The sequence below is a fragment of the Notamacropus eugenii genome, chromosome 6, assembly GCF_028372415.1.
Source record: "Notamacropus eugenii isolate mMacEug1 chromosome 6, mMacEug1.pri_v2, whole genome shotgun sequence".
Taxonomy (NCBI): domain Eukaryota; kingdom Metazoa; phylum Chordata; class Mammalia; order Diprotodontia; family Macropodidae; genus Notamacropus; species Notamacropus eugenii.
Window position 1 is genome coordinate 52,101,446 of NC_092877.1, and position 18,562 is coordinate 52,120,007.

At 40.1% G+C, this 18,562-nt stretch overlaps 1 protein-coding gene across 2 annotated transcripts in view; it reads left to right on the forward strand.

Annotated features, from left to right (window-relative positions):
• The window catches only part of CFAP99 (cilia and flagella associated protein 99), a 179,009-nt gene that overhangs the window by 101,670 nt on the left and 58,777 nt on the right, over nucleotides 1-18,562 (forward strand). For both annotated transcript variants that reach the window (XM_072620042.1, XM_072620043.1), the window contains exons 6-7: nucleotides 15,483-15,660; nucleotides 16,631-16,711. In XM_072620042.1, the coding sequence (XP_072476143.1) occupies nucleotides 15,483-15,660; nucleotides 16,631-16,711 (259 nt within the window). The remainder of the gene's footprint in view (nucleotides 1-15,482; nucleotides 15,661-16,630; nucleotides 16,712-18,562) is intronic.

Below are 18,562 nucleotides of genomic sequence, written 5' to 3' on the forward strand. Positions count from 1 at the left end.
CAGACTTTGACAGATTCGGAGCCCAGGTTGGACTGGAAGGTCCACGGGAAGGATCTGTTCCGCGGGGGTAAGCCCCCAGGGCACAGCGCAGCGTGGTCAGCGCAGCAGGGCGGAAGGGGCCTGAGAAGCCCGAGAGTGGCGGGCGAAACCAGCGGAGCAGGAGACAGGCCAAACTGAGCCGGTGAGAGCCGCTGAGCGCCAGATATCAGCGCAGCAGCCCATGAAACCTTCAGCCTGAAGACTAAACTTCAGTAAGTCACCTACTTGAACTTCCAGGAGATAGGATGGCAGAGTGATCAGTAAATGCTCTCTCCTCCCCCCTGATGACCGTGAAAGAACCATAAAATTCTTCCCCAGATAAATCCTGGATCAGCGGGAACAGCAGAAGGGGGCAAATAGTCTCATAACACCAGAGGCTAGAAAAATAGCAAAGGGGGATTCTTCTACTGTGGCGGAGGCGATCTGGAAGGACAGACGACCCAGGGCAGAGAAAATTCACACTGAGACCCAGGCAAGCCTCAGAGCCGGGAGACAAGCCCCAGGAGGGGTGGGAACACGCATTAGCTTCTAGGCGTGCCCCAGCCCTCCAGGGAAAAAGGGAAGACAATAGGGAAGCTGGGATCACCATCCCCTGACCTTGCCTTTGCCTCAGGTCAGCTGAGGAGATCTCCTGAGACCAGACCACCCCTCCCACACACACCTAACAAGCTAACCCCAGGGTTGATCTGGGAAACAAAAAAAAAGCCTGCTTTTAGCCTAGACACACATCAGCTCAACTTAAAGATCTGTACCTTCTGACTGAAAGAACCAGAAGCTACAACACTCAGCCAACATCATGAATAGGAAAAAGCAGAAGGGAGAAAAAACCATAGAATCTTTCTATGGGGATAAGGACCAAAACACAAACACCAAAGAGGTCAGAGCTGAGACTGTACTTCCATCTGAAACTTCAGAAGGGACTATGAACTTCTTGCAATCACAACCAGCTCTCCTGCAACAGCTGAAGAAGGAAATACGAGAAAAACTGGCCAATGATTTTAAAATTATAAAAAAAGAATTCACTGATGAGAACATCACTTTGAAAAGGAAAATTGAACAAATGGAAAAGAAAGTTCAAAAGTTAACTGGAGAAAATAATTCCCTAAAAGGAAGAGTTAATCAAACGGAAAAGGAAACCCAAAACCTAATTGGGAAAATTGATCAAATGGAAAAGGAAATACAAAACCTAACTGGGAAAATTGGTCGAATGGAAAAGGAAGTACAAAAATTAAATGGAGAAAATAGCTCCTTAAAGGGAAAAATTCGTCAGATGGAAAAGGAGATGCAAAAGTTAACTGAAGAAAACAATACGATGAAGATTAGAATTGGGCAAGTAGAAACTAATGACTCAATGAGGCAGTAAGAATCAGTCAAACAAAATCCAAAGAATGAAAAGATAGAAGAAAATGTAAAATATTTAATTGGAAAAACAACTGACCTGGAAAATAGATCCAGGAGAGAAAATCTAAGAATTATTGGCCTGCCAGAAACCCATGATGAAGAAAAGAGTCTGGACAATATCTTCCAGGAAATCATCAAGGAAAACTGTCCAGAAGTACTAGACTCAGAGGGCAAAATAGTCATCGAAAGAATCCACCGTTCCCCTCCCGAAAGGGATCCCAAACTCAAAACCCCAAGAAATATAGTTGCCAAATTCCAGAGCTATCAAGTGAAGGAGAAAATACTACAAGCAGCTAGAAAGAAACAATTCAAATATCAAGGACACACAGTCAGGATCACACAGGACCTTGCAGCTTCTACATTAAAAGATCGAAAGAATTGGAACCCAATATTCCGTAAGGCAAAGGAGTTGGGACTTCAACCAAGGATCAACTACCCAGCAAACTTCAGCATAACATTTCAGACAAGGAGAAAGTCATTCAACGAAATAAGGGATTTCCAGAGCTTCCTGACCAAAACACCAGAACTCAATAGACAATTTGATCTTCAAATGCAGGTCTCCAGAGAATCATAAAAAGGTAAACAGAGGGGAAAAAACAAAAACAAAAACTTGCTACTCAATTAGGGCAAACTGTTTACCTCCCTATAAGGGAAGAAGATACCTGTTAATCTTGAGAACTGTGCAGCTATTATGATAAAAGGGATATATGTAGAGGGAACAGGCATAAAGTAAATGATGTCATGTCAAAAATATGATTTAAGTATGAGAAGGGATTGTAATAGGAGGTGTGAAAAGGAGGAAGCAGAAAATGGCAAATTAAATCACAGGAATAAGTACAAAACTATAGTAGAGGGAAGGAGTGGAGGGAGATGAGCATTGTTTGAGAGGTACTCTAATCTGATTTGTTTAAAGGAGGGAACAATAATCTTAAGTAGATAATCCTAACTAACTCTATAGGTAGTAGGAGGGGAAGGGGGAAGAAAGGGGAGGGAGGCTAAAAGGGAGGGAAGAAGCAATAAGAGTAAAGGGGAGTAAAAGGGAGGGGGGCTAAAAGAAGGAGGGGAAGGCTGCAGGACGAGGGGGAGAAAAGTGAATACTATTGAGGAGGGGAAGGGAGACGGGAGAGCTAAAAGCACAAATGGTGGGAAAGAGGTTGGAGGGAAATACACAGATTGTAATCATAACTGTGAATGTGAATGGAATGAACTCTCCCATAAAACGGAGACGGATAGCAGAATGGATTAAAAGCCATAATCCAACAATATGCTGCTTACAAGAAACACATTTGAAATGGGGGGATACACATAGGATAAAGGTCAAAGGATGGAGCAGAATATATTGTGCTTCAGCTCATGTAAGAAAGGCAGGAGTAGCAATCCTAATCTCAGACAAAGCAAAAGCAGAAATAGATCTAATCAAAAGGGATAAGGATGGAAACTATATCCTGCTAAAAGGCACCATAGACAATGAAGCAATATCATTACTAAACATGTATGCTCCAAGTGGTATAGCATCCAGATTCTTAGAGGAGAGGTTGGGGGAGTTGAAGGAAGAAATTGACAGCAAAACTATACTAGTGGGGGACCTCAACCTCCCCCTCTCTGAACTCGATAAATCTAACCTCAAAATAAACAAGAAAGAGGTTAAGGAGGTAAATAAAACTCTGGATAAGGTAGATATGATAGATCTTCAGAGAAAACTGAATGGGAATAGAAAGGAATATACCTTTTTCTCAGCGGTACATGGAACATTTACAAAAATTGACCATGTACTAGGACATAAAAATCTCACAATCCAGTGCAGAAAGGTAGAGATAATCAATGCATCCTTCTCAGATCATAATGCATTAAAAATTACTTGTAATAAAAGGCCATGGAAAGATAAACCAAAAATCAATTGGAAACTAAATAATCTAATCCTAAAGAAGGGTTGGGTTAAAGAAGAAATCATAGAAACAATCAACAATTTCATTCAAGAGAATGACAATAGTGAGACAACATACCAAATCTTATGGGATACTGCAAAAGCAGTTATTAGGGGAAGTTTTATATCTTTGAATGCTTACATAAATAACATAGAGAAAGAGGAGATCAATGACTTAGGCTTGCAGTTGAAAAAGCTAGAAAAAGAACAAATTGAAAATCCCCAAGTAAATACCATATTAGAAATACTGAAAAACAAAGGAGAGATTAATAAAATTGAAATTTAGAAAACTATTGAATTAATAAATAAAACCAATAGTTGGTTTTATGAAAAAACTAATAAAATTGATAAACCTTTGGTCAATCTGATTAAAAAAAGGAAAGAAGAAAATCAAATTGCTAATATTAAAAATGAAAGGGGTGAACTCATCTCCAATGAGGAGGAAATTAAAACAATAATTAGAAACTACTTTGCCCAACTTTATGCCCACAAATTCGATAATCTAAATGAGATGGATGAATATTTTAAAAAATACAAATTGCCCAGATTAACAGAAGAGGAAGTTGAATACTTAAACAACCCCATCTCAGAAAAAGAAATTGAACAAGCCATCAATGAACTCCCTAGGAAAAAATCTCCAGGGCCAGATGGATTCACAAGTGAGTTCTATCAAACATTTAAAGAACAGTTAATTCCAATACTACATACACTATTTCTGAAAATTGGGGAAGAAGGAGTCCTCCCAAATTCTTTCTATGATACAAATATGGTTTTGATACCCAAACCAGGAAGAGACAAAACAGAGAAAGAAAATTATAGACCAATTTCCCTAATGAATATAGATGCAAAAATTTTAAATAAGATTTTAGCAAAACGAATACAGCATCTTATCACAAGATTAATACATTATGATCAGGTAGGATTCATACCAGGACTACAGGGCTGGTTCAATATTAGGAAAACTATTAGCATTATCGATCACATCAACAACAAAGCTAACAAAAACCACATGATTATCTCAATAGATGCAGAAAAAGCTTTTGACAAAATACAACACCCATTCCTACTAAAAACACTGGAGAACGTAGGAATAAAGGGAACTTTCCATAAAATAATAAGCAGTATCTATCTAAAACCTTCAGCAAGCATTATAGGCAATGGGGATAAGCTAGATGCATTCCCAATAAGATCAGGGGTGAAACAAGGTTGTCCATTATCACCACTATTCAATATGGTACTAGAAATGTTAGCTGTAGCAATTAGACAAGATAAAGATATCCAAGGAATTAAAATAGCCAAAGAAGAAACTAAGTTATCACTCTTTGCAGATGATATGATGATTTACCTAGAGAATCCCAGAGATTCAAGTAAAAAATTACTTGAATTAATAAACAACTTTGGCAAAGTTGCAGGGTACAAAATAAACCCACACAAATCCTCTGCATTCCTATATATTAGCAACAAAGTTCAACAGCAAGAGATAGAAAGAGAAATCCCATTTAAAGTTAGGGTAGACAGTATAAAATACTTAGGAGTCTACCTGCCAAAACAAACCCAGGGACTATATGAACACAATTACAAGACACTTTTTGCACAAATAAAGTCAGATTTAAGTAAGTGGAAAAACATTAGTTGCTCATGGGTAGGCCGTGCTAATATAATAAAAATGACAATTCTACCCAAATTAATATACTTATTTAGTGCCATACCAATTAAACTATCAGACAATTACTTTCTAGAGCTGGATAAAATAATATCAAAATTCATTTGGAAAAACAAAAGGTCCAGAATATCAAAGGGACTAATGAAAAGAAATGCTTGGGAAGGTGGCCTAGCGCTACCAGACCTTAAACTGTACTATAAAGCAGCAATTATCAAAACCACTTGGTATTGGCTAAGAAACAGAGAGGTAGACAAGTGGAATAGACTTGGCACTCAAGATGCAGTAGGCAAGGAATATAGCAACCTTCTGTTTGATAAACCCAAGGACCCCAGCTTCTGGGATAAGAACTCATTGTTTGACAAAAATTGCTGGGAAAACTGGATAACAGTGTGGCGGAAATTAGGCATAGACCCATACCTGACACCGTACACAAGAATAAAGTCCAAATGGGTACATGATTTAGGTATAAAGATTGATACCATGAATAAACTGGAGAAGCAAGGAATAGTGTATTTATCAGATCTATGGAGAAGGGAAGAATTCTTTACTAAAGAAGAGATAGAATGCATTATGAAATGCAAAATGGATAACTTTGATTACATTAAACTGAGAAGTTTTTGCACAACCAAACCCAATGCAACCAAAATCCGGAGGGATGTAGTAAATTGGGAAAGAATTTTTACAGCTAAGCTCGGGGATAAAGGCCTCATTTCTAGAATATATAGAGAACTGACGCAAATGTATAATCATACAAGTCATTCCCCAATTGATAAATGGTCAAAGGATATGAACAGGCAATTTTCAGAGGAAGAAATTAAAGCTATCTATAATCATATGAAAAAATGCTCTAAATCACTATTGGTTAGAGAGATGCAAATCAAAACAACTCTGAGGTACCACATCACACCTATAAGATTGGCAAACATGACAGAACAAGAAAATGATAAATGCTGGAGAGGATGTGGGAGAGTTGGAACACTAATTCATTGTTGGTGGAGCTGTGAGCGCATCCAACCATTCTGGAGAGCAATTTGGAACTATGCCCAAAGGGCTACAAAAATGTGCATACCCTTTGACCCAGCAATATCGCTACTAGGACTATATCCCCAAGAGATCATAAAAATGGGAAAGGGTCCCACATGTACAAAAATATTTATAGCAGCACTCTATGTAGTTGCCAAAAACTGGAAGTCAAGGGGATGTCCATCAATTGGGGAATGGCTGAATAAATTATGGTATATGAATGTAATGGAGTACTATTGTGCCATAAGAAATGATGAACAAGAAGACTTCAGAGAGGCCTGGAAGGACTTATATGACCTGATGCTGAGTGAAAGGAGCAGAACCAGGAGAACTTTATGCACAGCAACAACCACAGTGTGTGAGAGTTTTTTCTGGTAGACTTAGATTTTTGTAATAACACAAGAACTTCTGAAAAAAAAAAAAATTCCCAATGGTGGACCTCAAGGCAAAAAGCCTTCCACACTCAGAGAGAGAAATATGGAAGTCACTCACATAATGTAGCAGATCATGTTTGTGTATGTGTATCTGTTTGTGTATCATGTTCTGATTTGTTATACGGATTCTTTCATTTATCTTAGTCTGACTACACAGCATGACGATAGTGAAAATATACTCAATAGGAAAGTTTATGTAGAATCTATACAGAATTGTATGCAGTCGTGGGGAGGGAGGGAGGTAGTGGGGGGTGGGTGGGGAGGGATAAAATCGCAATTGTATGGCAGTGATTGTTAAACATTAAAAAAAATAAAAAAATTAATAGGAAAAAAAAAATGAAAGGGGTGAACTCATCTCCAATGAGGAGGAAATTAAAACAATAATTAGAAACTACTTTGCCCAACTTTATGCCCACAAATTCGATAATCTAAATGAGATGGATGAATATTTTAAAAAATACAAATTGCCCAGATTAACAGAAGAGGAAGTTGAATACTTAAACAACCCCATCTCAGAAAAAGAAATTGAACAAGCCATCAATGAACTCCCTAGGAAAAAATCTCCAGGGCCAGATGGATTCACAAGTGAGTTCTATCAAACATTTAAAGAACAGTTAATTCCAATACTACATACACTATTTCTGAAAATTGGGGAAGAAGGAGTCCTCCCAAATTCTTTCTATGATACAAATATGGTTTTGATACCCAAACCAGGAAGAGACAAAACAGAGAAAGAAAATTATAGACCAATTTCCCTAATGAATATAGATGCAAAAATTTTAAATAAGATTTTAGCAAAACGAATACAGCATCTTATCACAAGATTAATACATTATGATCAGGTAGGATTCATACCAGGACTACAGGGCTGGTTCAATATTAGGAAAACTATTAGCATTATCGATCACATCAACAACAAAGCTAACAAAAACCACATGATTATCTCAATAGATGCAGAAAAAGCTTTTGACAAAATACAACACCCATTCCTACTAAAAACACTGGAGAACGTAGGAATAAAGGGAACTTTCCATAAAATAATAAGCAGTATCTATCTAAAACCTTCAGCAAGCATTATAGGCAATGGGGATAAGCTAGATGCATTCCCAATAAGATCAGGGGTGAAACAAGGTTGTCCATTATCACCACTATTATTCAATATGGTACTAGAAATGTTAGCTGTAGCAATTAGACAAGATAAAGATATCCAAGGAATTAAAATAGCCAAAGAAGAAACTAAGTTATCACTCTTTGCAGATGATATGATGATTTACCTAGAGAATCCCAGAGATTCAAGTAAAAAATTACTTGAATTAATAAACAACTTTGGCAAAGTTGCAGGGTACAAAATAAACCCACACAAATCTTCTGCATTCCTGTATATTAGCAACAAAGTCCAACAGCAAGAGATAGAAAGAGAAATCCCATTTAAAGCTAGGGTAGACAGTATAAAATACTTAGGAGTCTACCTGCCAAAACAAACCCAGGGATTATATGAACACAATTACAAGACACTTTTTGCACAAATAAAGTCAGATTTAAGTAAGTGGAAAAACATTAGTTGCTCATGGATAGGCCGTGCTAATATAATAAAAATGACAATTCTACCTAAATTAATATACTTATTTAGTGCCATACCAATTAAACTATCAGACAATTACTTTCTAGAGCTGGATAAAATAATATCAAAATTCATTTGGAAAAACAAAAGGTCCAGAATATCAAAGGGACTAATGAAAAGAAATGCTTGGGAAGGTGGCCTAGTGCTACCAGACCTCAAACTCTACTATAAAGCAGCAATTATCAAAACCACTTGGTATTGGCTAAGAAACAGAGAGGTAGACAAGTGGAATAGACTTGGCACTCAAGATGCAGTAGGCAAGGAATATAGCAACCTTCTGTTTGATAAACCCAAGGACCCCAGCTTCTGGGATAAGAACTCATTGTTTGACAAAAATTGCTGGGAAAACTGGATAACAGTGTTGCGGAAATTAGGCATAGACCCATACCTGACACCGTACACAAGAATAAAGTCCAAATGGGTACATGATTTAGGTATAAAGATTGATACCATGAATAAACTGGAGAAGCAAGGAATAGTGTATTTATCAGATCTATGGAGAAGGGAAGAATTCTTTACTAAAGGAGAGATAGAATGCATTATGAAATGCAAAATGGATAACTTTGATTACATTAAACTGAGAAGTTTTTGCACAACCAAACCCAATGCAACCAAAATCCGGAGGGATGTAGTAAATTGGGAAAGAATTTTTACAGCTAAGCTCGGGGATAAAGGCCTCATTTCTAGAATATATAGAGAACTGACGCAAATGTATAATCATACAAGTCATTCCCCAATTGATAAATGGTCAAAGGATATGAACAGGCAATTTTCAGAGGAAGAAATTAAAGCTATCTATAATCATATGAAAAAATGCTCTAAATCACTATTGGTTAGAGAGATGCAAATCAAAACAACTCTGAGGTACCACATCACACCTATAAGATTGGCAAACATGACAGAACAAGAAAATGATAAATGCTGGAGAGGATGTGGGAGAGTTGGAACACTAATTCATTGTTGGTGGAGCTGTGAGCGCATCCAACCATTCTGGAGAGCAATTTGGAACTATGCCCAAAGGGCTACAAAAATGTGCATACCCTTTGACCCAGCAATATCGCTACTAGGACTATATCCCCAAGAGATCATAAAAATGGGAAAGGGTCCCACATGTACAAAAATATTTATAGCAGCACTCTATGTAGTTGCCAAAAACTGGAAGTCAAGGGGATGTCCATCAATTGGGGAATGGCTGAATAAATTATGGTATATGAATGTAATGGAGTACTATTGTGCCATAAGAAATGATGAACAAGAAGACTTCAGAGAGGCCTGGAAGGACTTATATGACCTGATGCTGAGTGAAAGGAGCAGAACCAGGAGAACTTTTGTGCACAGCAACGACCACAGTGTGTGAGAGTTTTTTCTGGTAGACTTGGATTTTTGTAATAACGCAAAAACTTCTTATAAAAAAAAAAAAATCCCAAAGGTGGTTCTCAAGGCAAAATGCCTTCCACACTCAGAGAAAGAAATATGGAAGTCACTCACAAAATGTAGCAGATCATGTTTGTGCATGTGTTTGTGTATCATGTTCTGATTTGTTATACGATTTCTTTCATTTATTTTAGTCTGACTACATAGCATGACTATAGTGAAAATATACTCAATAGGAAAGTATATGTAGAATCTATACAGAATTGCATGCAGTCGTGGGGAGGGAGGGGGGTAATTGGGGGGTAGGTAGGGGAGGATAAAATCTCAATTGTATGGCAGTGTTTGTTAAACATTAAAAAATAAAAAAAATTAAAAAAAAACTATTCTGATCACTGTATTTCAATGTAACTGGTTTCCTTAATAATCCTAGGTACTTTATCTCATGCACTTAAAAGCATTGCTTTGGGAAGGGATCCATAGGCCTCATCAGATTGCCAAAGGGCTTAACAACAGAAAAAATTGGTTGAGAACCCCTGCTCAGGGGGAAGGAGGAAGAGGGAAAACACATAGAGAGTAAGAGTTGAAGTGACTAAGTCTATTAAGCACAACCCATGAACACTACAGTGTACCTCCATGTTCCTCTTTAGGTGGTCTTTCATGACTGCCAGAGTCAGGGTTACTTGGGTTCTGCTGAGCCTGGAGTGGTGCATCTGCAAAAGTTCCCTTTATCCAGGTGAGCCTAAAAGCACCCACCCACGCTGACCCCCTTGGTGACTCAGAATCAGCCTGCAGTTCAGGGTAAAGCCAGTTTCCTGAGCTTGTCATATGGGCTGTTTTACATATATTGGCAGATGTGTCTCTTTATTTATTCTCATGTGTTTATCACAGTCTCGGTTGGCCCTAAACCCCCTCTTTAGATGAACTGCGTAGAAAGGCTGTCTCTTTTCCTTGAAATCCTAGACTAGGCTCTTACAAACAACAACTCATACCAACAAGTCATTGTAAGTTTTACAAAATGCTTAATCCTGTGAACTAGATAGTACAGATATCATTATGCCCATTTTACAGATGAGTTAGTTATTCAAAGGAATAATAACTAGCCAAAGGCGCACAGCTTATAAATATAAGACTTAGGCCTCTTGACTCTGAATTTCTAAATGTTGTATGAGCCTCTCTGGCCCATTAAATTAGTAGTAGTAGCAACATTTAAAGGCAGGATCAGCTAACATTTTTTTATGATGTCCTTATCAGTAGGTGCTACTGGCTTCTAGCCCTTTAAATCTGTCTCTCTGGGCCAGCTTCCAGGTTTATTTCCCTTCCTCTTCTGAAGAGATGAAACCTTACTGCAGTGGCGTCCTACTGTAAGGCTGTGTCAGAGCTCTCATTTTAAATGTTCAGGAAAAAAATGTCCTGCTGTGTGTGGGGGCACAAACTTGTCACTTGCTGTGCCTCCCTGATCTGGATGTGGGAACTTGAATGGCTTTTTAGTACACTGAGAACTTATTAGGAACCTGAAACTGTTCTGAGGCTTACTGGAATCCCACTACCACCACCGAAGGTCAGATTGAGAACTCATTCCCCAAGTCCTGGTGATCCAAGGGCGTTTTCTCAATCATCTCTTAAGACCTCTCTGCAGAGCTATGACCCAGCTGAGGACAACTTCCTCCAGGTTGCTCTCTCTTATCTAGGTTTTCATCATGTTGCGCTCACTCTCTCTCTCTTTCTCTCTCTCTCTCTGTCTCTCTCTCTCTCTCTCTGTCTCTCTCTCTCTGTCTCTCTGTCTCTGTCTCTCTGTCTCTGTCTCTCTGTCTCTGTCTCTCTGTCTCTGTCTCTCTGTCTCTCTCTCTCTGTCTTTTGCTTTCTGTCTCTCTTCGTTCTCCCTCTCCTGACAGTGCTTTCTCAGTCTCCGTGGCCATGCCTGCTGTCCACAGGCATCTTCCAAAATGCTGGGCCCTCTTCTCCCTTGATACTGTCTCACTTGGTGATCTCACCATCTCCCGTTGATTTTTTTGATCATCTCTATTTAGATGCTTTCTCAGATCTATATATCCAGCCCTAATATCTCTCCCATGTGCCAGCCCTGCAGGTTCAGCTAGTTTTTGGATATCTCAAACTGGATATCTAGTAGTCACCCCTCCCCTCTTTTCCTGTTACAGTCAAGGATGCCCCCATCTTCCTAGTTGTCCAGGCTTGTGACCTTGACTCACCACTTTCTGTCACACCATGTATCTAATCTGTTGTCAAAGCTTGTCTTTTCTACCTTCTCAATGTCTCTAGTATACAGTGCCTTCTCTCTACTCACACAGTGAGACCTTTATCCCCTCTCACTTGGACTATTGCAATAACTTTCTGGTGGGTCCCCAGCCTCAAGTCTCTCCTCACTCCAGTCCATCTTCCACACAGTAACCAAAGTGACTTTTGTTAAGCATAGCTCCTTGAGGTCAGGGGTTGTCTTTTTGCCTCTTTTTGCCTCACACAGTGCCTGATACATAGTAGGCACTTAATAAATATTGATCAAATGAACAAATGAAAGACTGCCATCCCCCACTCTTTAAGTGCCAGTGGCTCCCTATTACCTTCAGCATCAAATATAAGATTCTCTATTTGGCATTTCAATCCCAACACCACCTAGCCCCCTCCTACTTTTTCAGTCTCTTTACACTGTACTCCCCTCAGTGCACTCAACAATCCAGCTCCACTGTCCTTGCTACTGCTCACACATTCCACTCCATCGCTGAGATCTGGGCTTTTGTATTATCCGTGTCCCTTTCCTGGCAGGCCCTCCCTCCTCACTTCCCTGGCTGCCTTCACCACTCAGCTCATATCCTACCTTCTCTAGAAAAATTTTTCATTGTTCCTCCCTTCCCTCAATGCCCCCCATATTACTTTCCCATTCATTCTGTATATATCTTGTATATGCATAAGTTCTTGATATTCTGTCTCTCCTATTACACTTCCATGTGAGTCTAAAGGAAGGCTTTTTTGCGGGGGGGACTTAGAGTTCCTGGCACTTAGATATGCCTGACCATAAATGCAGAGATTAGTTAGGGATAGGCCAAGGAAGCATCCTAGGCTGTACTGCATTGGGGGTGAGTAAGGAATGCCCTGAGAAACCCTTTTCAGTATAACTTTTTTCAAATGCACATTTTGCATGCCAGAAAATCCCACTCTCCACAGCAACCAGGAATTGATTTTGTGCTAAAGACTAGAAGTCAGAAGAAATGGATTCAAATACTAGATGTGCCATTTACTTCCTGCGTGACCTCAGACAACTCATCCAACCTCATTGGCCCTGACTTTTCTTTTTGTTAAAATGTGGGAGTTATATCCCTCCTTGCTTTCAACCTATGATCTTGTCCCTTCTGACACAAAAGCTTGGGATTCTGAAATCAAGTTGCACCTGTTGTAGGAAAGCTCAAAGCCTCTGAGGAGATAGTAGCACCCCCCCAAGCTGGCCCCCAAGGTCTTCAAACCTCACTCAGGCCACACATATGCCTCATAACTAGAGCTGACAAGAAGCCAGGGATGAGTGCAAAATTCCTCCCTGGTCTCCCAACAAAGAATGCTTATTCTCGGCTCTCCTCCTCCCCACACATGCAGATGCCTACTGACATCACTGAGAGAATTTGGCCCTAAATTTAGAGACTTTTCTCATTTCTCTGCATTGCAGCCTTGGTCTCAGGGCAATGACTGGAATAGCTGAGTCCCTGAATATTTCTGCATGGTTCACGCAAATCACCTCCAAGGTGTGGGGAGAGAAGAGAAATGACGATCTGTCATCCAGGGTGGTTTTAATTTAAATAGTAAGCATTAAAATGAAAGTCAACAGAAAAACAGGGACAGGAGAGGCAAGAGTTGGCTGTTCTATCAGCACCACCTTCTGTTTCCCAGTTTCTGGCCTTTCCATTCAATCTCACCTCATCTTTGGTGTTTTAAGTTCGATAAAATTGTGCCCTGAACAAATCCATCCACTGTCCCTTTTTGAACAGAACACTCTGAATGTAGTGGATAGCCATGTGATTCAGTGAATTGATGTTATTTCAGATGGCAGTTGCCAGCTCTTTTTATTAGGTTAATAACCCGCTCTGTTCACTGTCTATTAGATGGTTGCACAGTAAATTCAGATAATCTCTTAATCAACATGATTAAGATACTGTTGCTCTCAGTCACACTCTTTAGCTTGGCTAATAACAGCACCTTTGCTTCAAAGCACAGATAGAAGGTTTTTGGTAAATAAACAGAATTAATTGTGAGCAGTAGCATGGAATAGTGGGTAGAGAGTCAGCCTTAGAGCCAGGAAGACCTGAATTCAAATTCTGACACTGATGCATACTATCATTGTGACCCTGGGCAAACCACTTTATATGTCCTTTGACTGACTGGTAAATGTAAGTGCATTGGTGGGAATTCGTGATATATGTTTTGAGTAGATAGCAACCGACCTATAGAGTAGTTTAAACCTGGGGTAACCTTGGCGGGGAGACTTAACTGTGATTTGTTATTGTTGAATAATTTCAATTGTGTCTAATTCTTCATGACCCCATTGGAGGTTTTCTTGGCAAAGACACTGAAGTGGTTTGCTATTTCCTTCTCCCTCATTTTACAGATGAGGAAACTGAGGCAAACAGGGTTAAGTGACTTGCCCAGAGTCACACAGCTAGTAGGTGTCTGAGCCCAGATTTGAACTTAGGAAGATGAGCCTTTCTGACTCCAGGCCCAGCACTCTATCCACCGTACCCCCTAGTAAGAGCTAATATGCATGTTGTAATACCTTAGTTACAAGATATTAGGGGCCAATAATATCTTTTGTCGCTCTTCATGATATATAGTATATCTGGGTAATTAGAGAGCTACCCACAAACTGCTTTTCAAGAGGCTTGGTCTTCAAGACCCCTCCCTATTCTCTAGGTCCTGCAGCAGATTGATCCTCCACCTTATCTTCCCACTCTACAAACCCCATGTTTTCCCACATCTGTGGGAACTAGCTATGCTAGTCCCCAAGCCCAGGAGCCCTCCTCCCCATAGGCAATCTCTATCTCCCTTTCACCTGTTTGTTGGTATAGTTTGGGTTTGAGAATGGGAGTATGGGGTGGGGATGGGGAGAGGGCTTCCAATACTTGTTGGAAGGCTTTAATATTAGTTTATGGATTATTAATAAATAGTAATTATAATAGAACTCAACTCAAATATCACCTCCTCCATGAAGCCTTTCCTAAGCTCAACCTTGATCCCTCACACAGCACCATGTGAGGGATACCACTTGTCTAGTGTACTTGTCATCTAGAGTATATCATCATTATCTGTACACGTTTTATCCCCCTACTAGACTGCGTTATTTAAAGTGCAGGTCCAGCCAAGTCACACACACACACACACACACACACACACACACACACACAGTAAACTCCAAGGGCTCTCTGTTGCCTCCAAGATCAAATAGAAAATGCTCTGTTTGTCATTCAAAGCTCTTAATAACCTAGCTTCCCCTAGCTTTCCAATCTTCTTACACCTTACTACCTGCTGCATAATCTTCAATGCAGTGACACTGACCTTCTGGCCATTCCAGAAACAAGACACTCCATCTCTCAGCTCAGGGTATCTTCTCTGGCTGTCCCCCATTCCTGGAATGCTCTCCCTACTCTGCTTTATTTCCTGACCCCCCTAGTTTCCTCTAAGTCCCATCTAAAATCCCTTCTTTTACTGGAAGCCTTCCCAAACACCTCCTAATTCTAGTACCTCCCTAGTCTGTTAATTACTTCCTTATCTTATATACAGCTTCATTTGTATATATTTTGTGCATTGTCTCCCCCATTAGATTATTAGCTCCTTGAGGGCAAAAGACTGTCTTTTGCCTGTTTTTGTATCTCCAGCACTCAGCAGCATCCCTGACACATCATCGATTCAGAACGTGTCACTATTTATTGACTGAACTTTGTATCTAGTACAACACACAGATCAGTTGCTTAATAAATGTCTTTTCTCTCTCTTTGCTCTTGTTTCAAGATGGGAACCAGAAATACAAGCACTGATCAAACACCTGAACGATGTAATAGAGAACAGGATAGTCACGCACAGAAAGTCCCCAAAGTTAACCAGGCCCCGGGAGTTTGACTTGACCGTCCCGAGGCCCCGAGGCATTCTAGTTCCTGATGTGCTTCCTGTTCTGAAGAAGCCAGAACCAGTAAGTATTTGCCACTCTAGCAGTTCACATCAATGTTCCTGCAGTCCTAATATAAGAGGATAAGAACTTAACTAGAAGGAAACCACTAATGGTTATCTCCCTCCCTCATGGGGAGGGACTGAAATCTGGTGTGTGATTTGGATTAGGAATTAGGTGTGTGTGGGCTCCTAGGGAAATGATGACGCCAGGAGGAAAGCATAAGGCCTGTATTGTGACCCTAGAGACTCAGCAGGACATTATACAATATTCTGTCAAGCCAGAATTTATAGGTTGGTAGGTTCATGGATTGAGTAATGGAAGGAACCTTAGAGATCATCTCATCTAACCTTCTCATTTTAGATATGATTGAATTAAGATCCCAAGGCAGCTAGGAGGTACAATGCAGGATAGAATGCCAGGCCTGTAGTCAGGAAGACTCAAGTTCAAATCTGACCTCAGACAGCTTACTGGCTGTGTGACCTCGGACACGTCATTTAACCCTGTTTACCTCAGTTTCCTCACCTATAAAAAGAGCTGAAGAAGGAAATGGCAAACCACTCCAGTATCTTGCCAAGAAAACCCAAAGTGGGGTCATGAAGAGTCAGACGTGACTGAAAACAATTGAATAACAGCATTCCTGCTGATATCATAGTCTGGCCATGGAATTGGGATGTACAGTCACTTGGCAACAGTTTTGTCCACTCGTTACAAGGAGCACACGAGTCTCAGCCAAATAAAACAGAAGCAGAAAAATCTAACTCAAGAGCTGCTTTTTTAATTAATGAGCCACACTCAAGACAGGATTTCTGCAGATAGAAGTGGATGGCAGTTTTACACTCATCAGCTTTGCATGTTTCATTGTGTAACTGGTGAGGACTCCCTAAAATGAAAATGAGGATTGTTGGGATTATTTGTATTATTGACTGAGGTGTTTCTTTTACGACTGTATATTGGTGTCCTTAATAATCTAAGTGGATGATACCCTGAACAGGTTCCTCGGAGCACATATAACCGTCCAAGAATACAGAAAGAACTGAGCATAATCAAGCAAAAGAATCGCCAAAGGGCAGAGGTAAGATGTAGTCTCTTTATGTCTCCTGCAGAACCCCTAAGAAAAATCTACAAGGCATTAAGTCAACAAATAAAGTGGGAGTGTTATTAAAGAGCTGACATTTCTAATAGAGCCATATAGCTGACAAAGTGCTTTTCTCTGGTAGCCAAAGGACTCATTGGATTGAGAGTTGAAAGGGATTTTAGAGGTCAGTTAGTGCCCCCCTTTTACAGATGCGTAAAACTCTGATCCACAAATGTTAAGTAGTTGAAGTCGGTCATGACAGAGCTTAGATCTGAACCCAGGTCTCCTTCCTGCAAATTTATTTCTCTTTCTATATAACCACTTGATTCTTGTATCTGGTGATCTCATTTTACAGATAAGGAAACTGAGGTTCAGAAAATTGAAGGGATTTGCGTAAGGTAATGCCACTAGTATGTTTCATGTCTAGATTTAAAACATCGGTTTTCTGGCTTCCAGTCCATTGTTCTTTCCATGAGATGCCACTGTCTCTGGTACAATCTCTAAGTCTATTGACTACGGAAACTGGTATCAATTTTAAACACTTTGCAGTAATAGCCCAGATACACAGAAATCCCCCAAGTGCTGGGTCTCTGTCCAACATGTTCACTAGGCTTCTAAATTAAGATGCTGTAGGTGATCCTGCTACAGGATGAGCCACAGACCAGGAAGGCTGTCCATTATTCTAATCAGAGGAAACTTAGAACAAGTTACATTTCACCCATATTTAATTAAGGACCTGCTTAATCACTATTGAGTGACATGCTAGGAATAAGTGGAAAGGAGATCATATAAAGAAATGACTGTAATTGTTTACACCATCAGCAAAGCAAGGCAGTTGTTCTGTGGGAGAAGAAAGGCAGACAATTCTGCAGCCAGTTCTAAGATGGATAGCAGCCTTTCTCCCACTCGGAGGCTGCCTGATGGCAACTTTTCATAAATGCAGGGAGAGCTGGGCCTCTCGGCTTCTATTTCAGGCTCACTCACATTATAGCATAACTGTAAAAGGAAAACAAGAGGAGGGCAACCAGTATGGCAAAGGGTCTCAAGTGCATGTTTTATGGGGAGCTGTCAAATGAACCAAGACTGTGTAGCTTGGAGAAGAGAGGATTGAGATTTTTGTTACTGCTGGGTGGTTTTCAGTGGCAAAGACACTGGACTAGTTTGTATTTTCCTTCTCCATCTCCTTTTACAGATGAGGAAACTGAGGCAAACAAGGTTAAGTGACTTGCCCAGGGCCACACAGCTAGTAAATGTCTGAAGCCAGATTTGAACTCAGGAAGATGAATCTTCTTGACTTCAGGCCCAGCACTCTCTCTGCTGTGCCACCTAACTGATAGATATCTTCATGTATTTATCCAGAGTTATCACAGGGGATAAACTTGATATGTTTAGTCCCAGAGGGAAAAACCAGCAGCGATGGGTACAATTTCAAAGAGACAAATTTATTCACATCAGAAAAGCAAACACTTCTTGACAAATCAAGTTTTTCAAAAGTAGTATGAGCTGTCTTGGGGGTGTTGGGCTTCCCTTCCTTTCTGAGGTCCTCAAACTAGGGCATGTAGATAATGCAGTAGAGTGCCAGCCCTGGAGTCTGAAGAAGGACCAGATTTCAAATCTGAACTCAGACACTCACTAGCTGTGTGATCCTGGGCAAATCAAGTCACTTCAGTCTGCTCTCCTCAGTTTCCTCATGTGTAAAAAGATCTGGAGAAGGAAATGGCAGACCACTCCAGTGTCTTTGCCAAGAAAACCCCAAATGGGGTCCTGAAGAGTCAAACATGATTAAAATAACTCAACAACAACAGTAAATTAAAGTTGATTAACCACTTGTGGAGCATGGTATAGTAA